The sequence below is a fragment of the Hippocampus zosterae genome, chromosome 5, assembly GCF_025434085.1.
Source record: "Hippocampus zosterae strain Florida chromosome 5, ASM2543408v3, whole genome shotgun sequence".
NCBI classification, from domain to species: domain Eukaryota; kingdom Metazoa; phylum Chordata; class Actinopteri; order Syngnathiformes; family Syngnathidae; genus Hippocampus; species Hippocampus zosterae.
Genome location: NC_067455.1, coordinates 3,437,992 through 3,465,844, shown reverse-complemented (window position 1 = coordinate 3,465,844; position 27,853 = coordinate 3,437,992). Strand labels below are relative to the sequence as shown.

General features: G+C 47.8%; 1 protein-coding gene and 1 long non-coding RNA gene across 4 annotated transcripts in view; one reads left to right on the top strand and one right to left on the bottom strand.

Annotated features, from left to right (window-relative positions):
- LOC127600709 (uncharacterized) overlaps positions 1-27,853 on the top strand; it is a 131,071-nt gene that overhangs the window by 40,087 nt on the left and 63,131 nt on the right. The window lies entirely within an intron of this gene.
- Positions 163-26,526, bottom strand: megf8 (multiple EGF-like-domains 8). 2 transcript variants are annotated; one of them, XM_052064915.1, is made up of 43 exons: positions 26,110-26,526; positions 25,421-25,610; positions 25,149-25,312; positions 24,847-25,056; positions 24,292-24,469; positions 24,100-24,188; positions 23,564-23,777; positions 23,200-23,383; positions 22,613-22,758; positions 22,409-22,519; positions 22,176-22,327; positions 21,585-21,686; positions 21,357-21,504; positions 19,640-19,803; positions 17,382-17,579; positions 16,897-17,094; positions 16,562-16,822; positions 15,775-15,893; positions 15,553-15,684; positions 15,361-15,474; positions 15,189-15,272; positions 14,843-15,088; positions 14,197-14,381; positions 13,901-14,114; positions 13,399-13,642; positions 12,967-13,099; positions 12,626-12,876; positions 12,413-12,523; positions 12,206-12,324; positions 11,837-12,059; positions 11,408-11,743; positions 10,629-10,764; positions 10,324-10,555; positions 9,949-10,075; positions 9,663-9,873; positions 9,191-9,405; positions 7,677-7,872; positions 7,426-7,594; positions 6,242-6,434; positions 5,998-6,168; positions 4,844-4,974; positions 4,630-4,762; positions 163-4,301 (listed from the first exon to the last, which is right to left on the bottom strand). In XM_052064915.1, the coding sequence occupies exons 1-43, from the start codon at positions 26,137-26,139 to the stop codon at positions 2,817-2,819; spliced, it is 8,649 nt and encodes a 2,882-aa protein (XP_051920875.1). In that variant the 5' UTR covers positions 26,140-26,526; the 3' UTR covers positions 163-2,816. The 2 variants fall into 2 exon arrangements, with proteins under 2 accessions (XP_051920875.1, XP_051920874.1); XM_052064914.1 differs by having other exon boundaries at positions 24,292-24,472; positions 26,110-26,525.

Here is a 27,853-nt window from a genome sequence, read left to right as displayed (position 1 = left end):
TTTTAAAATGTGGTATATCGTTATTGGCAATATGTCCCCAACTACAGGCCCATGGCCCTTGTTGTGTTGCAGAGGATCAACATTCTGATCAGGATGTTTGAAATGCAGAATACACATTTATTTTGGCTTGGATTGTGTATCACGTGTGCAAAAACATTACAATTATTTCACAGATTTTTATTTCACATCACAGAGGACAGATAATCATAATGCAATGTTTTGTACAACACTGTTCCCTTCTTTCAAAAACAAACACAATCCTTATGTACAAATATAAAGCATGTTCACAAAATAATAATAAACCATTGGGAGGAAAAAATGAATTAATGTTTATCCGTGAGGGCGGGGTTATAAATAGAGACAGTATTCAACGGAACTTGAATGTAGCCGGAGTTTACATGTAGCACCATTCCAAATTGTGTCATCAATGGATGAGGCTGGGTGAATCAGTTTAACGGGAATCGTTGCCTCTGTGCAGTGTAAAATTAAAGAAATGAAATTTTTAAAAACCACGCCAACTGGAGTGGGGAGTTATTCATACTCACCTCTAATGATAATCCCGTCACTTAATATCTCTACAAGAGAAGCCTTGAGGAGAATTTTCATTGTACGAGCAAAACTCCATTCCGTTTGTTGTACAGTAATCTTTTTCGACGGCAGCTACGATTGCTAATACAATCATTTGTGCGAGGCGGGTCGCCCCAAATAAAAGCAGTCCAGCAAAACCAGCCAAACAGATATTTCACAAGATACTACAAGCACGCAAAGGCTCAAATGTCTTTCATTTTCAAGAACAATATGCGCATCTAGCATTATCACCAGCGTCAAAAAACTGTTTTTTTTTCTTTTTACAAAACAAACAATTCCTTGTATTAGTGTCGTTAAAGAACTCCACACACTTCCATTGACGTATATGTTTCGAGCACGGGTGTGGAACCAATGTCAGGATCCCTGCTTCTGATTGGGGCCTAGCAAAGACCTGTGCACAAAATTTGGTGTGATGTCCAGGACAATTTTTTTTTATCCTTAACTTCTCAAGTAGCGCTCTTAAGTGAGTTTGGGAGAAGTCTACGGGACCACTAAAATAAACATTTTCACCTTGATACATGCCAATTGTTTGTGTTTGCACGTTGAGCCCCAGAAAGGGGATTCAATTGTCGCAAGGATGATAATAAATACCTATTACATTTACATTTTTTTAAAAAACTCAAATGCTGATAATACTGAATAGCATAATTGACAACCCTGCGCCTCCCAAATAAACTTTGTATGCCCCTTCAGAGGACTTCTGTAAACTGAAATAGGTTCCTCACGCGTGTGAGTTAGCCACAGACAAGGCAAGCAGTCAAGGCAAATGTGCTCGAAAAACAATATAACAGAGCAGGTGGGCCAAAATCAACAACAAAAAACAAATATGAAAGCATATTGACCCATTTAAAAAAAAAGTGTTTTCCATTTGTAAAAAAAAATCAAACCCCTCAACTGTAACTTTGATTGTCACTTTTCGGAGGTACCAATTCCATGTCCAAATTCTGACTTGGCACCTCTCGTGAACAACAGCGACGCGGTGTCTTATTAGTGCATTCTAAAAAAGCACGGGCGGCTTGGTCACCCTCCGTCATCGAGGACACTTCATAACAAAGCCATATACAGTGTATGTACATGTGTTCTATTTGCTCACCACAGGTGACGATAATGCTTTCGATTGGACTTTCGTGGATGACCCCCCCCCCCCCCCCCCGTCCCCAGTGGCCCCGAAACGTCACGTAAAAACGTCATATTTTACAACAACATGACAGAGGGGGGGGGGGGGGTGTGTGTTATGTGACTAATCTGGAGAGGGCACACAAAACGCTTATCTGTGGCTCGATATTGCACAATTTTGATATTTAAGATTACAATATTCCCGTTTGTACGGATACTTGTCATGTTCATCCACCCGACAGGCGCCTTCAACGTGTTAGCTCGTGTAGCTATGTTTGAAAATATGATGAACGTTGAATAAATATGAACCCGTGTCTATTGGCGGTTTGTTCTTCCCATATTCACCTATTCATGGTTATTGTGCTTGAGCTACAACACGAAGATGCCACAAGATGGCGCCACACAGCCTTGGCTCTGAGGAAGCGAGTAAGTCGTATCGAGGAGGTACGTTAACATCTTTGAGTGATGGGGTGCGGCTAAGGTTAGACTGGGATGTTCGTCGATGCAAGATTATTTGCTGCATGGACATGTCTATCTCCACCTCCTATTTTTTGCTTGTTTTAAATCAATTGATATGTAAACTATTCATTTTTAAGGGTAATGTTGTCAGTTAACTTTGAAATTATATGTTTTGTGTTCATAGCTTGTGCTATTTCTATGCTATTAATTTAGCATGTAGCATACATTTTTGGACAACGGAGAACTGTCAGACTTCGTCGAGAATGGGAATGTGGGATGAAGTCAGCGTACGCACGGAAAAGCTACGTAAGCACGTCCACACAGCAGATATTCCAACATCGATTCAGACCGAGATATGCCGACAGGGAGGCAGATCTGCTGACCACTTCTGCGACGGCAAAAAGTCAAATGCTTCTTTTCGCGTATGGACTCTTCAGCCAACATGCATGTTTTGGAATGTGGGAGGAAGCCGGAGGACAACGAGACAACCCAGGCAAGATTAGGGAGAAAGAAGCTCAAACGTAGAGTCCAACTCCAATCTCACGACTGCGGCAGGAGTGCGATTGGCTAACCGCTAACTTACCGCACGGTTAGCCACTATATGAGGCAACGACGGCAATTCTTTTCCCAACGCTCCGTATCGGCCCACGTCCCTACATGGCCATAGTGGTCAGGTGCTGATGCCCGATAAGTCCCTTGCGGGCGCCGCCCGCCCCCGGGTGGCCGCCTCCGTTGCCGTGGCCGCAGTACTCCTGCAGGTTCTGCCGCAACGTCACCAGCGCCGAGCCCAAGCAGGCCCTATTGGGAGCCAGGACCCCACCGGGGAGCTGGAAGAGGACGGTGGCCACCCCAGCCATGCCGTCGTCGGTGGGCTCCAGGGTGATGGGCCCCACCTTGAAGGAGGAGTAGGAGAAGCCCATGAGCTGCGAGAGAAAGGGGTCGGAGCGGCAGAAGTGCTGGTAGCCGCTGTAGGTGGACGGGTGGTGCTGCAGCGAGGCTTGGTTGCCGGCTGTGGTGCCGGCGTAGTGGTGGGTGTTCAGGTAGTGCAGAGGCAGATGCTGGCCGTTGTTGCCCCCGCCCGGGGCCAGATGGTGCTGCTGGTGGTGCCCGGCGGGTCCCGAGCCCAGCTCCTGTTTGTAGGACACGGCCCCGGTGCGGCCCCTCTGGCCCACCATAACCCCTCCGAGCTTGGCGGAGCGGGTGTGGGCGACCGACATGCCGCCCCCGCCGCTCGACGGCAGATAAATGAGCTGCGGCTCGTCCGGCTCCAGGTAGATGGTGAGCTTGGCGAAGGGGCGCGACGCCATCTTCGTCATCTCCTGGATGTGTCTTCGCTGTTCCCGCCGGAAGTCCAGGAACTGCTTGACCTTCCACAGGAGCACGCAGACAGACAGGAAGAGGAAAAAGCAGGAGAAAAAGACGGAAAAGAAGACAAACAGGTCGATGTGGGCTTGGTCCTGGCGCAGGAAGAGCAGGCCTTGGGACTCGCCCTGGTTGGCCGCCGTCCCCACCCCTCGGAGGGCGATGTAGAAGCGGCTGGACTTGAGCGAGTGCACTTCGTGCGGGAAGGTGATGACCACCCGGTCCCGAACGCTTCGGACGATCAGGACAGTCTGCGGTTTCCAAACGGTGATGTAAGAAATAAGGCCCTCGGCACGTTCCTCGCGAATCTCCCTCTCCGAGCTCGGCGGCTTCGCCTGCAGCTGCAGGGGATTGTTGCCGATGACGCCTCCCCCGACGCCCGACGAGGCATTGGGAAACAACTTGATCGGCGATGGCGGCGAGTCCTTGTCCACCCCCGCCGCCGTAGTCCCTCGCGACTCTTCCTCGATCTTGATGGTGTGGACGCCCGAGCGGCGGTCCACGTCCACGATGAAGGTGTCGTGGGAGTTGGACACGTACACCTCCACCTCTCCGAAGGTCACGTCGATGGTGACCCGGATGTCGACGTTGGTGAACTTGGGTTGGGCGGCGAAGTAGACCGTGCGGCCCCGCGGCAAGTTGCGGATGGCCGGGTCGTGGAAGCAGTTGGTCTGCGACGTGGGGTCGAAGCAGCACTCGGTGTCCACGTTGAATTGCCGGTAGCACTGGCGTCCGTTCACCGGTGTGCCGTTGAAGGAGTCTTTGCACTTGGCGCACTGGAGGCAGTTTTACAAAGTTCATCAGCAAACTCCACCATCTTAAGCACAGTACACAGATATTGAGAACTGGTCTCATTTTCAGCCCAAGTGCCCCACCACTCCCACCTCCGAGTAAAGTAAAGGTTCAATTCAGGATGTCGCGAAAAGCTCAGTCAGAGCGATTATCCTGTGGTGTGGTAAGAGTGATTTTTCTTTCACTGTATCAAAGCAAAACAATGCACCAGATGATCGTAACTAAGTATACACAAACCAAGCAGTTCCCATTCATTCATCCATTTTTTTCCATTCAGTTTAAAAAAAAAAAAAAAAAAACTCTCATCCATACCTGTTGTCTGTAGCAGTCTTTGCGGTCGCTCTGAGGGCTACTGAGACAGGAGGAGGTCTCGGTGTTGTTCTGGCACGGACAACCCGTGCCATCGTGCTCATTGCACGTGTCTGCGTGGCCATTGCACTGACACCTGGAATTAGGAGGACGCAACCGTGTTGCCAGTCACCTCGCTCAACGAGTGTCAATCGCAATCCCAATGGCGGCCACTCACTTCTCACACTTCCCCTGCAGCAGGAAGTAGCCGCTGAGGCAGCTCTCGCACTTGTCGCCAACGCTGTTGTTCTGGCAGCTCACGCACACCGCGTTCTCCTCGGTGGGACCCTCGGACACCCAGTTGTGGATCTGTTGAAGAGGGAAGTCTGCGTTGTCTATCACTCAGCTTTGAAAAAAGCATTTTTACAATTATTATGATACGAAGGTTGATGGTTGAGAATGCAGTCAAAATAAAATGTACTCAATAACAGACTTCTGTGAATGTTTGACCAGGCAGTTGTGAAGACAAAGTAGCGTACTTTTTTGGGGGGGGGGGGGGGGGGGAGTGGAGGATGAAGTCAAAATATCATAGCTATTGTCTCTACCAAACTTTGCATGTTACCATTCTCTTTGTCTAGATTATATCAAAAACTTAAGGGTCAGGGTGGGTTTTTCTGTGAATAATGGAGGACATTCATTCATTCATTCATTCATCTTTTGCAATCATTTTGTTACTGTTTACACTCACTTAAACAACAATTGAACAAACGATTATAATTGACTTGACTGATTTCAAAACTATTCATTCATCTTCCGAGCCGTTTGATCCTCACTTGGGTTGCGGGGGGTGCTGGAGCCTATCCCAGCTGTCTTCGGGCAGTAGGCGGGGGGACACCCTGAATCGGTTGCCAGCCAATCGCAGGGCACACAGAAATGAACAACCATTCACACTCACACTCACACTTAGGGACAATTTAGAGTGTTCAATCAGCCTGCCACGCATGTTTTTGGAATGTGGGTGGAAACCGGAGCACCCGGAGAAAACCCACGCAGACCCGGGGAGAACATGCAAACTCCACACAGGGAGGCCGGAGCTGGAATCGAACCCAGTACCTCTGCACTGTGAAGCCGACGTGCTAAACCACTGGACAAGTAAAAAAATTGCATCAATCACTAAATGGACTCAGCATCATAGCGCATTGGCGGGTTAACAAATGGCAAACTGTCATGTAAACTAAATACGTGTAAAGAGGCAAACCTGGTCAAGTGGTGTCGTTCAAAACCAAGTCAAGTATCATGAATACAAGTACAAGTCGAGTCTTTCATGAGTTTTAGCCAACTTCATTCCGACCCAAGTGCCCCCAACCTCTGGCGATGACGCTCGCTACTCACGCTGTTGGACTCCAGGGGAAAGCGGCGCGGGTTCTCTTGGGCCTTCTTGTGCTCATCGCGGGACAGACACAAAGCGCTGTTGCCCCGGCAGAACTCCCGGCACGGCCGACAGGTGCCGCCGCCTTTGGCCGAGCCCACGAACAGCGGCTTGCACTTCTCGCAATGCTTGCCCTGCAAATCAGAGGAAAGCGAAAGCGTAAAAACACCCGGCGAGTGCGCGCCGCGCAAATCCTGACCCACTTACGATGGTGTTGTTGTGGCATTCGAGGCAAACGTCGGGCTTGGCGACGCTGGCGCAATTGCTGTGTTTGTTGCAGCTGCACTGGGAGGAGCAGTTGTCCCCCACGAAGCCAAAGTGACAACGGCACACGCCGGGCGACACGCACGTCCCGTTCACGCAGCCCTGCGCGCACACCGGCTCGCACTGACCACTTAGGCTAGACACAAGATGAAAGGAAAACGAAATTGAATGCGCTAGTCTCGGGTTGAACACGATGCAGTGAGCAGAGATGGTTTGAGATTTTTGAGGGGGGGTGCACAGTTATGCGTTTGCTAACAGTTTTACTTTCTGAAAAGTGGCACATTCATTCCGTTGAAATTGTCGGAGGGGTGGCATGAGTTGGGTACTGTAAGGTACGTGCTATACAGCTCTTAACTTGCAATGAGTTGACACCCGCCTCATAAATAAGGCGACCACAGATTGAGTGCGTCGTTAATTCATCACTGGAGTATTTTGCAAGCAAAAGCGCAAAATACTCCCTTGAACATAATAACTGTGTTGAATGAAGACTGATTTCTTTCTTTTTACTTTTTTATCTACCTTATTTTCTGTCAAATTATTACTGTACTAGCTGGTTCGCCGCCCTCGGGCGGCTCATCAGCTAGTTCCTGCGGAAGGCTGGTAAGGTGGGCCTTCGGCCCACAAAAGTGTTGTTGCTTGGTTCAACTTTTTGCTCATCTTCATTGCTTATCGCGAAAATAAAGAGATGTTTAGCTCTACTAAATAACTAACAATTTCATTGCGATGCTTGTGGGTAGACCACATTTTTTCGCTAAGATGTCCGCGCGATCGTAGTGAGCCACTGCCTGAGCGGCGCAGTGGCGGCGCGGTGAAGTAGGTACGTTTTGAAAAGGGACAGACGGAAGGACAGACCGCGTGCGGGACGACGCGCAATATATATATAGATATGTTTCATGTTCAATAAACAAACAAACAAACAAAATGCCAAACGTAGGCTCAGAATAAATCTTTTTACTACACGTGAGGGTCAAAGTGTCAACATACGTCTTGCAATTTCACCATTTAGAGCAACTCTAGAGGCCTCTTTTTCCACAACATTTTGGAGTCATCTGTAAATGTGCAACTTCAGGAGTGCCGCATTTAAGTGCTTGTGCTGACTTTATTAACCAGGTGACCAGTGAGCTCACCTGCCGAGTATGTATCCTTGTTTACAAGTGCAGTCGTATCCTTGAGAGAGGTCATGGCAGTCCTGGGTGCTGTTGCAGTGGTGATGGCCGTTTGCGCACTCATCCTCCGGTGGACAGTGCAGGAAGGACCAGCTGCTGTTGCGCAGAGGACACACACCCTCACTGACTCCTGTGAGGAAAAAACGAGTACACCGGTTCAAACTTGGCAGAAAACATTTGGGAAGAGCCCATCCCAAATGAAGGGTCGTCACCTTCGAGTCCACCTTGAAGGCAGTATCCCGCTCCGTTTCCTCCCCGCGTGGCGCACCAGCCGCACTGGGGCCTGGCGATACACTGGGAGCACTGGGTGAGCTGCGAGCACTGCGGAGAGCAGGAGTCCCCGCCGGAGAGAAGGCGACCGCACTGGCCCGCTTCACATCGCAACGGCACAAACGATGGACTCATGCACTGCAGAGGCGGCATCAGAAACGAGTCATATCGGGTGTATCCGCCTTTGGATTAGCGGTTAATATAAAGTATTGCCCTTTTTGGCATCGGCTGAACACGCTCAAGACTGTAGAGATGATCGTGGACTTCAGGAAACATTCTTCTCCTCAGTTGCCCCTCACACTATCCAACTGCCCTGTGTCAACCGTCGAGACCTTCAAGTTCCTGGGAATCACAGTCTCCCAGGACATGAAGTGGGAAGTCAACACCATCTCCATCCTGAAAAGGGCCCGGCAGCGGATGTACTTCCTGAGGCTGCTGAGGAAGCATGGCTTGCCACAGGAGGTGCTACGACAGTTCTACACGGCAGTCATCGAATCAATCCTGTGTTCTTCCATCACGGTTTGGTTTGGGGCCGCCACAAAAAAGGACAAAATCCGACTTCAACGGACAGTTAGGACGGCAGAAAAAATCGTTGGCACCGCCCTACCCACTCTTGAGGACTTGCACACTGCAAGAATCAAGACAAGGGCACGGAAAATCCTCCTGGATCCCCCGCATCCTGCCCACCACCTTTTTCAGCCACTCCCCTCAGGCAGACGCTACAGATCCATGCGCACCAAATCCAGTAGACACTTAAACAGCTTCTTCCCTCTAGCCATTAACTCCTTAAACAGTCACTGACATAGTCACTCTTCTTGCACCACAAAATGGTACTACAAAAGTACTGGTATACTCTAAAATGGTTCAATGATTTTCTTGTTTACGATGATACTAGTGCAGCGTGTTATACCGGAGACAAATTCCTTGTGTGTTCTACATACTTGGCCAATAAAGATGATTCTGATTCTGATTCTGATCAATGACTCTGTTATATCTATGATAGTAACAGATGGAAGATGGGGAAAAATTTGGAGAAACGACACATTTTACAGCACGGCTGCCCAACGCCGGTCCTGGAGGGCCCCAATCTAGTATGTTTTGGATGTGTCCCTCCTCCGACACAACTCATTCAAATGATTAGGATTGTTATCGGGATTCTCAGAATTTGCTGATGAGCTGATCATTTTAATCAGGTATTGTAGGACGGAGACATCGAAAATGTGCTGGACAAGGGCCCTCAAGGATTTTGGTCAGACAGCCCCTTTTTTGATGGACCAAAAAGGGGTTTTTGATATTACCTCTGAGAGAAAAATGTAAAACTGAGTCACCCCATCCAGTGCCTGTGCCGTTTATACTTAAAAAAAAAAATTAAATATTTGTTTTAATTTGCAAGGCTGTGTAAAGGGAGCTTGGTATTATTCTCACTTTTAGTGCTTGTTGAATGGGTCCGCCTTACCTGCTGCAGGGCCATGCTCCACACACAGTGTTGCCAGCCGCCGTCAGAGCCTCTGGAGCCCAGACAGAGGGTACAGTTGAGGAGGGTGTGGCAGGGCGGAGGGCATGGCAGCGGCGGCGAGGATTCCACCTGCATGGGCGAGACGTTGAGGAGGGCGTAGCTGAAGCAGGTCCAGTCATACGTGGGGTTGACGCTCAGGATACGCCGTGTCTCGCCTGGTGAAAAGAGGTCATCGCAGTGAGTGCCGTTTCGGACAATTAATTATATTTGGATGAATTGTGTCCACAGTCAGATTAAAAAAAACAAACTAATAATGGGTTTAATTTTCACGAAGAAACAAACAACGTGGGCAGAATCATTTTCATGCATACAATTATATTTAAATTGGAAATCTGCATATTGTGACCCCCCCCAAAAAAAAATCGGGGGCCATATTACCGGGCCCTGATTATGGTAAGACTATTGCCGCGACCTGTGCGTTTGAACTGGCGGGTCCACATGCATTTGCCCGACGCCGTGCACTTGGGGCAGTCGGAAGCCTCGCAGCTGGTTTCCGTGCAGTTGCTGGAAAGGAAGATCTCTCGCTGGTTGATGCGACAGTCGTGCTCGGATGTGCAGCTCACCGAGCTGCTGATGCAAGCCCCCTCGGGGCAGTTGGTGCACCACTTGCATTGGAAAGCAGGCTGGAAAACCAGGACGTAAAGATTTAACACAGATGAGTCATGTCCGGTGGCGTCATGATCCTCGGCGGGAACAACCTGCGATGGACCCGAGAATGTCTTGGGATGACGGGCCAGGCATTCGCTGCAGGTCTTAAGTCTGCGGCACTGATCTGGCTGGCGCGGGGTTGGCGAACAGGGCGACTGGCCAGTGAAACAGCCCATTCTATTCGGAAGGGGGGGAGGGAAATGAAAGCTCAATATTGACAAAACACATCAATCCTTCAAAAGAACGGCTGTAGTCTAAAAGTGAAAATATGACCACAGTTTTAAGACAATACAGTGGAACACCGGTCCTTCTTAAGGTCAAAGGTGAGATAGACATAGCCTACTGAAGTTTGCCCGACATCATCGAGCAACTTTGGAAGTTCCACTGTTGATGAAAATAAGTTCAACCAAGCGCTCGTGTGTTACCGTTCAGCACTATCGGAAGATGCGCAGGCCCCTCGGCACCAAACGCAGCTGCCGCTGGTGGTGTTGCAGGTCTCCGGCGTGGCCATCACCGCACAGGGGTCGGCGGGCACCGTTAGGTTTAGGAGTCGTCCCAAGGTGACCCCGTTGAAGCCCCCCGATAAGAAGAGGCTGCCGCCCCAGCTCGTCATGGCAAGAGACACAGAGCGATTGACCGAGTCGCCGATGGCAGAGTCTGAGAGATACGGGTGCGACGTGAGGACAAGAAAGCGCAGCTGAGGAAGGTACGGAGAGATGCGATGGACTACCTGGTTGGATCCAGGTGTTGCAGTTGATCTGGTACAAGAACACCGAGTTGCTATAATCCTCCGCTTCTGTCTGTCCCCCCACGATGACCATGGTGTCTTTCATTAGGGCTGCGGCGTGGAAGAAACGGGAGATGGGCTGCAAAAAAATAAATAAATACAGTACAACAAGTGGAATGTCAGAAATAGATAATAGTTTCAAAAAAAGTATAATTGGTGTACGTTGACTCTCTGCGGTAGCTGCCGACCCAAACAACAAAGAAAATCTTTAGTTATTTATGTATCTCTCTCTCTCTCTATCTCTCTCTGAAAATGTTTGCGAGCAAGCCATGCTGAATTTTGACAAATTGTCAAGTCACAATTTGTGAACTTTGCCTAATACACGTGAATTATAGTTTATTCATACTATGGCTATATATAATGGTCATTTTAAATGTAAAATATTGTATTCTAATCGATTAGAATATATTAACTATGACATTTTTTTCCTGGAATTGATTATGATTCAGTTACTGGTTGGGTCCGTGACATGTCAGAAATTTTACACCAAGAAGTTGCAAAAAAGTTGTTTTCCAAAATAAAAGAAGTTTGGAAGTTCGTTCTTATTTTTTGATTCAACACTAGGAATCTGCATGCTTTCGCTGAAGAATACAAATGATTGCAATCACCAGACATTGAAATACCTGGGAAGTGTTATAAATTGTAAAAAATAAAATAAAATAAAACCAATGCTGACGGGCAAATTGCTTGCAATTTGACATTTAGAAAGTAGCTCTCCTTACCTTGTTACCCTGCGAGGGTACCAGGAGTGACCAGGTGAAGTTGGGGTAGTACAAGCTGTAAAGCTCTCCCGAGGGCTCCACAGCCTCCACGTGGAAACGATAACCCCCAAACACATAGACAGCGTCCGTCTGCTCGTGGTAAACGGCCGAGTGGCCATATAAGCCCGTCGGCGGCGTGCCGGTGTGTGCTACGATTGTCCAGTTTCCCGTGTGAGGGCTGAACTCAAGCAGGTGGTGGTTGAAGCCGTTTTCTGGAGAGTAGCCGCCAATCAGGAGCACCGAGTTGTCCCGACGCACTGTCAGCGTGTGGCCCGCCACCGAAGGCAATGTTGAGCTCTGCCAGAATGTAAAAGGTTCAGAGTAGGGCAAAGAGTAATCAGCTTAAGTTATAAATATCACAGATTCCACATGAGAAGCCCGTTTCTCTACCTTGTGCTCTCTCCAGACCAAACTGCTGAGGTTGAGACTCCAAGTGTCCATGGCAACAGAGTGCTGAGTGACTCCGCCCACTACCAGCATGCAGCTGTGACTGGTTCCCATTTCGTGGCTGTTCAGCAGGGCGGCGGCGTGATGGTAACGAGGCGCCGGAGTGGAACCCTCGTCTGCCGAACTCGTCAACATTTGAGTCCAACGGCGCTCTAACACTGAATATCTAAAGACGAGATGGAAAGCCGTGATCACGCAAGTGAAGATAGAGCGTTTGCTTCTTTCGAGAGCGGTAACCAATATTAGGGGAAATATGGTACAAAGTATTATTATGACTTGAGCAACAATATCGCTGATGTGACTGTTAGTTACCTGTAAATATTTCCCAGAATGCCCTCAGAAAGAGAAAGTCCGCCATACATCCAAAGATCGCCGTGAGGTCCAGAAACCAGGGAGTGGCCCATCCTGTGGAGGAACCTGTGGGCCTGATTCTGTTGCGTGTGAAAAAAAAAAGCGTGTCTAAATGCGTGGTGCTACACGGCATTGAGCGTTTATCGCATTGTTGTATTCATGGTGTACCACTGTCAATTGCGTGTCCAGCAGCGTCTCCCAGATGAGGCTGTTGGAGTCTCGGGGGACAGCGCAGTCAGAGCCTGCCCAGTTCTCTGAGCACACACACACTCCCAGAGTCTGACGGAAGCAAAGGTGACGGTAAAAAAATTGTCAATCAATGCAACCAAATCACACCGCCAGCAACTGCAATTAATCAGAATTTATGATCACGCCGCTTACTATATTACAAGTTCCTCGTCCCTCTGCAAGCCCACAATCTTGGGGACAAACGGGGCGGTCGCAGTGGGGGCCACCGTATCCCGGGGGGCACTGGCAAAGCCCGCCTTGGCACTGCGCGCCGCCCGGACACACGGGGGACCCGTCGTCGCTCTCGTCGGTGCTGTGGCGACACCGCCGCACCCAGAAGGATGCATTGAAGCCTTGGGGTTTGTTTGACGATACGTTGGCCTCGAAATAGACAGAGATCACACCTGGCGGGCGGGAAATGGGGGATGGAGACGAGGGTCGCGTTATCTGTTCGGCTGGTTTTCAATGAGGAGTACGCGTCGGGGGCAGGGTACCTGAGGTGGCCTCGACGGTGATAGGCTGTGTCCTAGTGGTGCCGCAAAATGCGCCGATCAAGTTATGGTCCGAATGTACGACGCCGTTATCCAGGAAACGGGGAAGGCCATCAAACACATATACGTACGAGCTCTGCAAAAGAAATACGTGAAATTATTTATAGTGGATATAAAAAGTCTTTGCCGCCAATGTTCTAATGGCACATTTTCATGATGTGAGAAACTGAGAGTAAATTACATTTGCAAACTGTACCCAACATGAACGTGACCAATTAACGATACAACTCAATTCCAATCAAGTCAGACAAAGTTACATTTTTGTTCTAATATCACACACGGTGCTTCCCCCGTACTGTGTAAATGTGGTTTTGATGCTTTTGAACTGTGTCCACACAACAGAGCGTTCCCACAAAAGCGGCCGAGCTGACTCACTTTACAGTGGGTATGGGAGTCCGGGTGCAGCGTGAGGGCAACAGGCGGACACAGCTGCCTGGGGAGACAGGGCGCCAGGCTCTCCGTCACCGACAGGACCCAAAGGCAATGGGAGAGTCCACCATTGCCTTCGGTGCCACTCCGCCAGCCCAGGGATGAGGAGAGCGGTACGCCAGGGGACGAGGAGGTGGAGGAGAGCAGCACCGAGCGTCCCTGGCACTGGCGGTAGCAAGTGCCATTATTCCTAAAGGAGGCATAGACCATATCATATGTGCTCCTGTGTTTATCATGTTCGCGAAACGCAGATTTGAAACAGAGGCAAAGAAACGCTTGCAATTTGTGTTGTAATACTTTTAAATGTTTCAAAGACGTGCGACAGGGGTGACATTATTTTTATTTTTTTTAATGGTGTCTTAATATTGAGCCTTTTGTGGGTGGGTTTGGAATGTATCTTCCGCGATAAAACCCCTAAATTCACAAAATGTGTAGAATGAGCATTTACCTGGGGTCACCGTAGTAACCAGGGAGGCAGGACTCACAGTGCAGGCCCTGCGTGTTATGTGTGCAGTAGCACTGGCCCGTCAGGTTGTGGCAGTATCCTCGCAGCGGGTCGCCGTGGCCATTACACTCACACTGGAGGCATCCACCGCCGCCGGCCATGGCCGAGCCGAAGCTGCCTGGGCGACAGTGCTCGCAGTGGGGCCCTGTGGTCCAGTCTGAAAAGAGAAGCCAGAGGAAATTCAGTTGTGTTGTACCCGAAGGAAATAAAATCATCTTTTTTTTTTTTTGAGGTTCCACCTTGGCATTCATCGCATATCCCTGGCGCGGTGATACAGGTGGAGTGAAAGTTGCAGCCGCAGTCCACATCACACTCGACGCCGCTCAGAACCAGAGTGGCAGGATCGGATGTCCAACCCAGCGAGCATTCACACTCGAAGCGCGGGCTGCCGCTGCACTGGCCCTCTCTGCACTCATTGTAGCAGCTGCGGGTCGAGGAGGTTTCAGTTGAAACATCTTTTCACAGGCCGCATTGTGGAAAATGAACTTTCTAATGGCTTGTATGAAAATAATTGGGTCCCTCGAGCGTTCTCACTGTGCAGTGTTTACGGACCAAGCTGCGCCACGAACAGCCAGAGCACAACAACAGCAAATAGTTTTTTTTTTTGGGGTGCTAGTAACGTTTGTAAATTGTCAAAATTGCGAATAGTGATCCTGATTCACGAGGAAAGACTCCATATGCTCTGTAGCGCTGTGTGTGAAGGGCTGCCAACACGATTACAAATGCTTTCAATGTCTTGATGGGAACTCGCTTTGGGCTGGTCCCTTAAAACACAGAGGACGTTCAAAAGTGCTTTTATCGTTGGTCCACTGACAAAACTTTGTTCGAAAGCCATCATGAACACCGAAAACTTTTTAAAATGGTGACAAAATGCATAACCCTTACGTCTGGTTGCAATGCAAAGTGCCGTCCCCCGTGTAGCCTCGTTCACAGTGGCATTCGTAAGAGGTGGGGGTGTTGATGCAGGTGGCGAAGGGGTGGCAGCTGTGGAGGCCCAGGCGGCATTCTTCTACATCTGGGCAAGTGGGGTAAGACCACACGGCATCTTGCTCTTCGCCTTCCATGTGCTCCAGCTCCAGCTCCATGTCCATGTCCAGAGGACGAGGCGGGGCAGATGTCTGCGGCTCAGGGCTAGAAGGAAAAAAAAAAACAGAAAATCAATCAATCAAATTATCTGATTTCTTTTCTACAGCGCATGTCCTCGTTTGATGGTGGGTGAGCTGGGACTGACTTTGCGGCTCGGGCTTCAGTGACGGCCACGCTGCAGTTAAACACAGAGGGGTCGTCCATTCCAGCCCAGTCGCCTCTCAAACATCTAAAAAAAATGAATAAATATATAAAATGGCAGTGTAAAACAATCACAGTATGACTTGACGTCCCCCTTTGCCGTCAACTCGACTTACTTTCCAATGGTAGGGTTGTTGTAGTCGCCACACCAGCCGCACTGGAAGGTTCGCAGGCAGTCGGTGCAAGTGTTTAAAGCGGAGCAATGCTTGCATTGCGGAACCGAATGCACACTGGCAAGTCACGAAATGGCAAAATTAAGATCCTGAACACAATTTCGAGGTGCTTGAGAAGTGTTGCGTGATCGCTACCTGTCATACCAGTCCCTGCACTCTCCGTAAGGGTACTTAGTGAGGTAGGCGGCGAAATAGAAGCAGGCCTGGGCAGATTCACACCAAGCACACTGGCTGGAGTTGGAAAGGCACTCGGAACATGTCTTGCGCCTTGGCGGAGCAAAGATGAACACCAATCGAGCAAGCCGTAAGACAGTGCTACGAATTCATCTATTAAGAGTATTATCATTGTCATCTCACTGGTTGCAGACTCTGGGACAGCCTGAGGGGTGGCGTATGGAGCCCTCCAGGCGGCCTCTCCTGCTGCACTGGTAGTCTCCTTTCTTGCTCGAGTTGATCTGCCACTCGCAGTAATGGTCCTGCGGGAGGACAAAGTCACCTTTGAAAAGGGGAAGCTCTAAATATGATCCAGATCGCCTAACCCTGCTTTGCATTGAAAACACTTTCATTTTAGTTGACTGATTCAAAAAAAAAAATAAAATTCTATAGGTGTGTGGACTCTTTTTCAAGTTTTAAAATGCAAAAAAGTATTTGGGCCACAACCTAACAACATATTTCATTGTTTTTCTGGAAATATTATGAGTTTACTCTCCAAAAACTACCCGTTAAGTGTAAGTAATATTAAAACTTTGTTTTCTAGAAATGTAGAGTTTTTGCCTCTTGAAATTATGGCTTTACTCTGACAAAATTATCAATTATTTGGCGTAATTTCACAAATTTTAGGCCCTTTTAATGATTGAACAATGAGGACTTTTTTTTTGCAATCTTCCCTCTTTATTCTGGCAGTACAGTTGTGCCTCGCAGTTTGCTTTTTGCGCCTTCACTGCATTTATTCTCGTAACATTACAACTTCAGTCATGGGCGATTCCCCATTTCTACAAGTAAATGATCCCCTTTATTCTCATAAAATGATATAGTTGGACTGCATTCTCAATTTTGCACAATTTTTTTCCCATGCAAAATCATGCCATTCATGTATCTTCACAAATCTATGGGTGCAAAATCTTGTGGCACCATGAATGCATACCTGAGTACAAGTTGAGCAGTCTCTGTACTCTTCGCACAGTGTGCAGTGCTGGGGTGCCAGCAGCAGATGGCGCTGAGCCATCTCGCCCATTCCTCCTCCCAGCTCCACCTCAGGGCAAGGCTCCAGTTCAGGGCCCCGAAGCAGGCAGCGGGAAAGCGACGGACACCAGCCGCAAGATTGGTCTGACAGACAGGCCAAACAGGACATGTAGCCTGAACAGGAACCTGAACGATAGGGTTCCAGGAACAGGAAGGAGATTTCCTGCAGTTCAAGAGGAGAGAAGATAAGATGAAGCTCCCGTTAAAGAGATGAACAGAAAGGCCAGTAATACTCACGCTCCCTCCCGGCAGAGTTCTGTTCCAGATGAGGGCCATCTCACTGGTCTGCCCTGAACCGGAATTGTTCAGGTAGCCCTCGGCCTGCACCAGGTAATGGTTGCCTCTGGTCAGGTTGGAGAACAGCTTACTCCCATCGGGGCGAGACAGCAGCTTCAGCTCTTTCTCCTGCTGAGCCGCCCAACGACCTACCACCTCCTGCTCGGACACAAAACAATGGCGGTGTCTATTTGCCCAGTGGGAAGCAAGTTAGGGCCTAAGAGAGCATTTGAGCTGGCTCATCATGAACTATAAGATCGTAAACCTTCAGAGGAAACGGTAGGAAAAGCTAACAAACATTTAGCGGATTTCTTCCCAGGAATCTCTCCATATCACAGCAGTATTTTTGAAAAATTATGATGTCTCTCTGGGAGACAAAATAAAACAGGAAGACTGCTGCTACCAAACCCAGTATTCAATTGTCACGACTGCCCCATTTTGCTCACTAGTTGGCTGGAGTTGGGACCCGATGCCATCCGAGCCTCAAAATGGAGCCTCTGGATGCGAGCCCACATGGAGACGGTCTCGGCGGGAGGGCCCGTTGGCGCGCCCCAAAGAGGGTGGATGAAGCCCCTGAACTGCAGGGCCACGTCCATCTCGGTGGTCGGGCTGAGGATGATGGTGGTGCTGCGCAGGATGGACACCTGACAACAGTAGGGAGGGGGGGCGGGGCACAGTGGAGGAAGGGGTGGGGCATGTGGACACATCAACAGAGGCACTATTCTCTACACCACTGGAATACCTTAAAGGGGACACACTATGGAAATTTGACTTTTTAATTGCTTGCCGACCAGAGGTTGGATGTCTGGCAAGTATTTTGTTCGATATTTCTGAAAATGTGACTCTACTAACGAACCGACATACAGTATATGTCATAACGCCTTTACTGAGTTTTTTAGCCCATGACATCGAAGCTCGACTGGGTGAAAATCGGCTATTTACAAGAAACAGTCACAAGTAGTATCAAGTAAAAACCAAGAGAACAGTTAAGCGTAAACATACTGTTCTAATTTGATTTTGTGGTGGTGGGGAGGGAGGGGGGGGGCTGAAGTCGTTGTTATCACTCTGTAGCAGCATTTGAAACTTGAAAGTGACCAATAATCGCAGGGTTTTACCATCTTGTCTTACAAGCTCTCAATTTAGGACTTATGACTAGCCCGTCTGCTGCGTCGCTGGACTCTTAATGCTCTGTGGAGCAGCAAAATGTCCACCTAAACAAGGCGACACAGTCATCATACAAGTATATCCGTGTGGCTCAGAGAATATGAATATATATATGAATATATATATATATATATATATATATGAATATATATGAAGCCTTGCTAGCTTCAACTGTTCCGACAGCCGCTACAGTACTTGAATAGACAGAGTTATGGATGAGGCGGGATGCTGCAGAGAGAGGACGGGGGACAAGCGTGGGGATCCATCGAAAGGTTTCACCCATTCACTTGAATGAACCCGGTACGGTACGCACATCGCCCACATACATCTGGGCAGAGACTGCAAGCTTTGCAATATAGTCGACAGCTTTGTATGAAATGATAAATATAGTTAAGTATTGTTGTAAAACACAATGCGCGTATCATTTAGATACTGTATTTTGTATGGTTTTGTGGACGACTGACTGGGTCTCGCTATTCTAAAACACAGACATGTCATAAAGACACTGGGCTTTAAATTGGGAACATAATATGTCTCCTTTAAAAAGTAATAGCTATGAGAGGATTAGAAGATAAACAGAGAAAAGGTGGGTGGGGGGTAAAGTGTTAGAATTCCAAGAGTGCAAGATTTACACCACATGGTTGTGTGGTGACAAATCAGTGAAGAAGAAACGATGCACGGATAATACGGGTGGATAAAAATTCGATGTGGCCTGTCGATGCTAGATTAGTGCTGAAATCAATTTTTGGAATATTTAATGGCATACCCCCCCAAAAACGGATTAATATTTTTATTACTTAGGATTGTTGTCACTGCCTAACATAGACACTCATGTAGTTGTTGGTATACTTTGTGTACACAACTTGTCTCCAACAAAGGCCGAATTTTTGTCTAGTTTTCACTTCATATACAGGGCATGAATGAACTTTTTTTCCTAATTTATAAACTTTTATCCATGTTTAGTTTTTTTTGATCTTGTTCTGTTGGTTGTAACCAACACTTGAACCCCAAGACTGTGAAACGATTATACTTACCATAGCCGTCATTTTGACAGCTTGTGCTCCGACAATGACGTCCTCGCCTAAATTGATTAACACCGACTGCTTGAGTGCCTAATAAAGGCATTTTGTTTTTTAAACGTCTGTTGTGATGATTTTGTTATGTAAATGATGTCATATAAATGAATGAGAAACACTATTTCAACTTTATACATTAATTTCCTTTGGTAGTGCTCGGTCGCTATCCCGGCCAATAGCAGAGCTTCGCTGTATTTAGCTTAAATAGGATTCCATTCCTATAAAATGATAACTTTTGTGTCATCAGGTCTCTGCAAAGTTGAACATTATATCGCAGATGGGACATAAGAAGACACATGTCGATGTCAAAACAAGGTGCCAAACGGCAATAGAACACCGAGACATGCAGTGTAAATCTCGTCCGAGTTAACGACAGCAACTTTGGAGGAAGGAAGGACGGATACGGTAAGTAAAGGGGGAGAGGAGTTACAAGCACAACTCTTTTTGAGACGGGGACTCCGTACCTTGTCAGGCTGGGAGTCGTTGCGGGGGTGCTGGAAGGTGAGCAGGTGCAGTCCCGGGACATAGTTCTCGGTGCGACAGGAGTGGAGGGAGGTTAGGAAAAGGGTACGCTCCCCCCACCAGCCGTACGCCCCTGAGATCTGGTCCACACGGCACGCACTTGGCTCTGCGAGATCGAGAGGGAGAGGTCAGCAACACGTAGAAACACAATCTGACCTCGTGAGATCTCAACAATACTGCGGTGAGCCTGATCGGCCGTCGTGGTGGTTGCCGGACGCGAGTCAGAGAGTGGTGAAACACCGGCGACGCGCACCAGAGAGATGGAAGAGGCCGGTCAAGTTTGTTTTTTTTTTGAGTGACCGCTACTATTTCAGCTGGGCGCAGTTGAGCCAAGTGTTTGATGTTTCTCAGTGTCAAGGATGATGCCCGCCCCTCACGACATGCCGTATTAGAGAGAGTGAAACAAAACATAGACATAAAATAGACGTCCAATGAAGCTCTCATTTCACTCTCCTCTGTTAGTGAAATTCACAATCAGCGTATCTTCAGATAAATAACCGAGTGACAAAAATATTCAGAAAATAACAGCAGAACCATTAACATCCTTCAAAGTTAACCCAAATATTGCAGCAATTTGTGACTTTGTCTAACTTTTTTGCTTAAAAACATAGATAAAAATTTTAAGGGTGTGGCATTACGCAAGATGGAGGGGAAATGATTTGTTCCCCTACATTTATAGATGTCTACCAGTAGTTATGGGTTGTGAAAAACATTTGAGGTGGACTTACGACCCACTGGTCTGCCACATTTATTGGATGATAAATGTCTGATGATGAAAATGTCTGAAGCAACTTTAAACGAACCACAAAAAAAGAAATATAGAACGCAAGTCGTCAATGAATGCCTACAATGATCTGAATAATTAAAATCAAAATAGTCGTTAGCCGCGGCATTATTATCTTGGCAACAGAATGTAAAAACAACAATCTTTTTTGTAAATATGTAAAAAATAAAATAAAATACGGCACGGTATATTTATTTTTTTAGCGAACCACATGAAGCGGCCCGGTAGTCCAGTGGTTAGCACGTGGGCTTCACAGTGCAGAGGTACCGGGTTCGATTCCAGCTCCGGCCTCCCTGTGTGGAGTTTGCATGTTCTCCCCGGGCCTGCGTGGGTTTTCTCCGGGTGCTCCGGTTTCCTCCCACATTCCAAAAACATGCGTGGCAGGCTGATTGAACACTCTAAATTGTCCCTAGGTGTGAGTGTGAGTGCGAATGGTTGTTCGTTTCTGTGTGCCCTGCGATTGGTTGGCAACCGATTCAGGGTGTCCCCCGCCTACTGCCCGAAGACAGCTGGGATAGGCTCCAGCACCCCCCGCGACCCTAGTGAGGATCAAGCGGCTCGGAAGATGAATGAATGAATGAATGAATGAATGAATGAAGCGTTACCGCTTGATTTTATTAGCACAGGAGTGTGAGAGGAGACATCGAGCTTGTGACTATAGAGACAGCAAATATCCATTTTGTGCAATCTCCAAAGAATTCTTCCTCTCTTTGAGGAGCCCTTCCTTGACACTGAGGAAACACCCCAATACAAAACGTTTCATCTCTGACGAGCGCCCGACCCAAATCGAGTCCCTCCCAACATATTTCCGTCAGTGTGCTGCGCAACCCTCGGAGCGCCGCCGCCCCCATCCGTCCTCCCTCCCTGGCTCTCACCTAACAAGGGCAGGCAGGACTCGTTCTGAACACACCAGCCGAATTCGCCGGGCGCCCTGGCCAGGGAGGCCGGCGTGCCGCTGAATACCAGGCAGGACTGACAGTCGGACAGGAAGCGCGCCAGGCCCAGGCAGCCTGTGCTGCCGCACTGGGAGTGGAAAAAGGAAGGTGGAGAGGAGTTGCTGCGGTAATCCTGATGGTCCATTTCGTGTGTGCTTCCGGCATTACCTGATTTGTGGGCTCATACTCTCGACAGCGCCCTTCACACCAACTGCATTCCGGATTCTTCAGACACATGCTTTCATCCAGGGCCTCAGCGCAAATGGCGTCCTAGCCGGGAAACGCGGATCGACACAAATAGAATATTGATCAACATAGCTGGCACTACAGCCTCGCATCCAGCTTGAAGGTCGTCGTATCAAAAGCTTGATTTATATTTCACACTGGAATTTATCCACCGTTTTCCAGGCTGCCGCTCAATTAAAAAGGCACTGACATGAAATGTTGGGGTGAAGACGACCCAGGAATTTTCCCCCTTCCAACTTCTTCCAGAAGACGTTTTATACTGTCTCCGAGAGACAGGATTTATCAAACTTTTTCAAAGTTGACATTGCGATTTTTTTACCTTTGGAGGTACCATCAGAAGCCAACTTTATACTTGTCTTAAAATCTGAATTGTTTTAGCTTGGTAGCTGATATCAATGCCACAGAACTGAAATGGGTGACACGGGAATTTTCCAAATACGGAAGCATATCAGATCTTGTCTTTGGTGACTCCAATGCGATTTTCGATGCGCGTGAAAGAGAGTTTTCTCTCACCCTGTCACCTTCGCTGCTACTGACAAACAGAGGGACTTTGAAAGCCACCAGGTCTCCGCGGGTGACGCCGTTGTAACCGCCGGCAACCAGCAGCACTCGTCCCTCCATCGCCGCAGCGACGTGGGAATAGCGCCCCTTGACAGCTTCACCACCTGCCGAAAAGCACGACGATACAATCTAGGGCTAAACCGGCGAGAGAGACAAGAAGCAAAACGATCAGAAGAGCAACTCACTGAGTGACCATTTCTCTCCTGCTAACACCCACTGGTGACAGCCCAAATGGTAAAAAAAGATCTCTTCGTCGTAGCACTTCTCTTCTTGGTAGTGGATGTGGACATTTCCACCTTGTTGGGAACGGGAGACAAAACCACAATAAACGTCAATACAGTACAGGGGAAGGTTTGTCAGCTGGGGCCCACGTCGTTATTCGGACTCACCGTAGACTACCATGTAGTTTCCGATGACAGTGGCTGAGTGGAAGGCTCTCTCTCGGGGGCCGGTCGCCGGGTAGCGGGAGCGGAACGCCGTCCAAAAGCGTTGGTCGACATGGAATGCGTCAGTGTTGTTCACCCGCACGCTAAATCTAGGAAATTACATTGTCTCATCAGCAGGTGCTGTTTTGACAAGAAGGAGCACTGAGAGGGGATGTCGATTGCTACGTTAACCGCTTGCTACTGACTAGGCAGACAACGGTGCTAACGAGCATAGCTAACATCAGCTCATGTCGGTCCTGACGTTCACTCACAAAGCAGACATTTTAAATCGTTTCAATACCATATTTTGCTCAAGGTGATCATACCACATCAATCTGATACTGGTCAATGCCCAGTGCTCACCAGATTTTCTTGAAGAAAAAAAAAAAGAAAAAAAAGCGCTGAGTGGAGCGCTAGGATGCTATGTTAGCTTCTTGCATTAGCCGGCAGCACTAAGTGTTACAAAATGGGAAGTAAAAAAAAAAAAAATAATCGAGCATGTTTCAACCTGAATATGACAACTCTCCATTTTTCATTTAGGGGGTGTCTACCTGGCGGTGGTTGGCCGGTGACCCCCGTAGACGAGTAGTGTCCTGGAAGGGCTGTGGAACACCATGGAGTGGCCGGCGGTGGCCGGGGGCTTCCCCCCGGTGGGCTGGACGATCTCCCACCGACCTGAGCCCCGCAGGCTGAACCGATATAAGGAAGAGGAAAACATGTCGTCCTCGGTGCGACCTGGGATAGAACAAGGGCAAAGGGCAGTGAAGTGCAATCGTGTTTGAAAGCTCTTTGTGTACTGAATTTTCACTTAGCGCTGCCATGCTATATTGCAGATTTATTTCTTCATTTATTCTGGGGGTGGATGGTAGCCAATTGCAAAACACGGGGAGCGTCACGCCGTGTTTAAAAACCCACCTCCGAACACATAGAGGTAATTGTCTACTACGGCCGCGGCGTGATTGGCCAAATTGGGGGCGCCGCCAGTGTTGGGAAAGCCAAGCTGCTGCCAGTCGTCCTGCAGGGGGCGGTACATCCACACGTCGCTGGCCAAGGAGCCGCTGGCCAGCTCCCCACCAAAGATCACCATGTTTCCTGCCCACTCCACAGCGGTGTGGGAATGCCGCGCCAACTGTTGGCAGGGAAAATGCCATTAAAATATGAATAGTAACGTTTCCTTTTCAGTCTGCCGCCATTTTGCCATTCAGGGCCAAACAAATTCATATTAAAATGTACAAGTTGACTTGTGAAGTGAAAAAATGAAATAAGGCAAAACGGAATCATTAAAAAAAAGAAACATTATTCTTGGTTAATTTCTAGTTCTCAAAGTGGTGCTCCACCATCCTAAAACCTGGATAATTTAGGTGAGACAAAAAATGAGTACTGACATTTTTGATCCTTGGGGTATTTTGGCAAGACAAAAAAAAAGTACACTTCTCCTTTACAGTACTTACAGGTGAGTGACCGTAAGACCTGCTTTCCCACTGGTTAGATGTGAAGTTGTATTTGTTCAAGTCACCAAGCGCTCTGTTGAGGTCAAATCCTGGATTTTTTTTTAAGACAATAAATTAAAACAATCACACTGTTGCTTTAAAACAACACCTAAAAATGTAAAGCAGAAAAGTTGACGCAAATTCTATTCTCACCTCCAAACACGTACATGGCTCCAGTGGAGGACAGGTACACGCCAGCGGAACCTGTCCTGGGCGACATGTAGGGGTCTCCCTCTTTAATGCGCCACCACCGTCCCGCCCCGTTGTCGTCATGGAGACTGAGCTGGCAACTGTGACCCAGGAAGCCGGCGTGACACAGGCAACGCTCTTCCTTCTGATGCAAAAAAAAAAAAAAACAACAACCCCCAGTGATTTTTTGTGCTATGTAAAGCTGGGGAGTAACACCTTAATAAAGCCTCATTCATTTATTTATTTTCACAAAGAACACGACAGTAAGTTGATCTTTATCCTCACACGGATCGCGGAGGGTTATGGAGCCTAATCCAGCTGTCTTCGGGCAGTAGGCGGGGGACACCCTGAACTGGTTGCCAGCCAATCGCAGCGCACACAGAGACGAACAACCATACATGCTCACACCCACACTTAGGGGCAATTTTTTTGTGTGTGTTCAATCAGCCTGCCATGCATGTTTTTGGAATGTGGGAGGAAACCGATGTACCCGGAGAAATTGTGAATTGCAAAACTCACCTTGTCACACTGGCCATGTGCCGAGCAGGTGTGGGAGCACAGGGGAGTCGTGCAAGATGCCCCGCCCCAGCCCTGTTGGCAGTGGCACTTGTGTGTGGACGGGTCGCAGCGCCCGTGGCCGCCACACGCTCCGGGGCACACAGAGAAGGTGTAGGTGGCGTTGAAGCCTAGCAGGTTGTAGTTGGCGTCGCTGAAGAGATGAAGCAGCATCTAGAAAAACAGGAAGCGAGAAGTTTAGGATCCATATGCAACAGGTGTCGGGATGACAGGTTAAAAAAAAATTATAGAAAATAAACAAGGACCTTCCCGGACGTGGCCTCGATGGGCTGCGGCAGGGTGTTGCCACTCAGACTAGCCAACAAGGGGCTTTGGTACGAATCTCCGTCATACACAAACAGGTAGTCGTAAGTGCACTCTGTGTCCATGAAGGTGAAGTTCAGCACAATGCGATAGCTGCTGCTCGGTGCTTGAAGGGCGAAAAGGTGAAAGGGAAAAGAAAATTTGTAATTTCCATTTGGCACACTGGCAAGAAAAGTTGCCACTGTGTGAAAAGTGATAAAACTGCAGTGCAAACCTTTGATGAGCCACTCGCAATTGCCATTAACTGAGTAGTTCCCCGGTCCGTCTGTCACGTAGCCCGGCGGCCCCCTCAACACCTGCCGGTGACCTTTGCAGTCACCCGCCTGGCACGTGGGCCACCAGGCCAGCAGCACAAGCACAAGGAGGAAACAGACGGGCAGGGGGGACGCCATCCCTGTTGCTGTCTGTGTGATTGGGGGAAGAAAATGAGATCAATATGAATCCGAAAACTGATTTCAATCCGTGTACATAAGTGATTCCCAACTCCTGTTCTGCAAAATCACCAAATTGTTACCAAAAAAAGGTATCATCCATTGACTATGAATGATATATCTTCGTTCAACTATCTACACCACGGACACAAACAGGCTCAAAAACCTGCCACAGTTTTCTCGACAAAAAGGACTTCTCCGGGGGAAACAGCCTCTTAAAACGCATGATTTGTTTCAAGAATTCGCCGCGAGATTTAGACAATTTAAAACATAAGTAAATCACTGAGACTAGGTAGTTCTTGTTTTGAATGTCTAGTGCAGAAAAATACCTTATATACACAGAGGGTTGCGAAACTAACATAAAACAATGTTCCAAAGCGATGCTGCACCGTTAACCAGCCATGGCCCGTTAGCTCGCTAGTTAGCTACGTAGCATCTGTTTCATTACATTGTGCCAACATACAGTACGTACCAGTTCCCGTCTCTCCGGCCCCGGAGCCATTTACATCTTTTGTCTCTCTCTCTCCTTTTGCCCCCCAAGATAAAATAGCCAGTCGTTAGATCGTAGTCGTTATGGAGAGATGGAAAGCTGCCCGTCCGGCTAGCAGATTGCTAACAACAATACGGCTATCCGCTAGGTGGCCAGTGAGCGCAGCCTCAGTCCGACACCAGATGCGCAGTCAATCCGGAGCGGACATTATTGATGAAGGGCGACGTAGCACGTTCTCCGGCTACCTCGTCCTGTTAGTGACAAGGCCATAAGCAGAGAAATTAGGTGTTTAATTTTTCGGCACTGGTTTACAGCAGCCGGAGCAACGAGACAGATGCTCGTTGTTGTTTTGGAGGTCGCCACCCACACAAAAGCGAGTCAGGCACGGCTGGCTCGGCGGCGTCACCCAGTGGACATGCCGCGCAGTGCACATCTGGATCCCAATTCGAGCTAAATTCAGAATAAATGAACCTGGAATTTTTTTTACTTGCTTTCTTTTGGAAAAAAAATAAGTGATTTACTACTAAAGCATTTTTGGGGGGAAGCGTGTTGCTGGCATACCATTGTCACGTTGTAACGCGAACAATGTCACATTTTTCCGTGATAACGTTCACATTTAAGGTCAAAGTAATAGAACATCCTCGTGGGTCACCAAGTCCGCATTTGTTGTCAACAACAATGCGGGGAAAAAAAAGTTCTATGACTTGCGTTGATTTTTTTTTTATGTCATTGTAATTTATCCAGCAGATGGCATTGCAGCGCTCTCGTCTGTGGTCAAAAGACGCATGCAACAACCAACCGCTCATCAAGAGCAAAGGCTTCCAATGATTGCACAGGGTTTGCCGAGTCAAAAATGTGACATAAAAAAGGAGAAATTGGCAAGCAATAATATTCGAGTAAACCTTATCTAGAGTCACGCCAGGGCGATATTCTAGTCACACATTTTAGTAATATGTTGAAATAATATTTTGACTTGCCTGTTCTCTGCACAAGGGCCTATAACAAGGCAGCATATGTAATGCAGTCAATGAAACACAAAAAGGTTCCAAACAGTTTCGGCCTTCAATTCCTGTATAAGGCTTTCGTGCATATACAGTGTGACCAATAAAATTGTCTTGCTTATTTTGTTTTTTTGTCTCCCAGTATTACCAAAAAATATGTTTTAAAAAAATAATTATTTTTAAATACATAATACTGTAATACATAAAATCAGTTTTATTGAAATTAGTCATGTTTTATGTATTTAAATAATAAATAAATACATTCTTTAACAGAATAGTTATAGAAATAAAATATTAATTATAGTGTAAATCCTCACATGAGTGGATCAAATCTTTACATGAATGCATAAAACGGAGGATTTAATGCAGTTCTTAATTTGGTTATACATTTGTAGATATGCCGATGTTGTGCAGAGCAATTGAGCCACTAATTTAAGAAGAAAAAAAAAAGTCACATTTCAACTGTAAATCATGACAAGAGATGATCACAAGCCTGTGTCTGAGTTCTTGTGCAATGACTTGTGTGCATCATGCCACTTGCTATCCATGCACAAGCAACATACGCTCGAAACCTACATTGCGGTCAGCCTTCGCAGCATGAGTCAAAAGAGGAAGGGGTTTGTAAACCCATACGTGCAAATGAAAGGAAAAAAAAAACCCTGCATCCTATGCATTGAGGTAAAATGCATACATCAAAAATAGTTAGTTACTCCATGTACATGTGC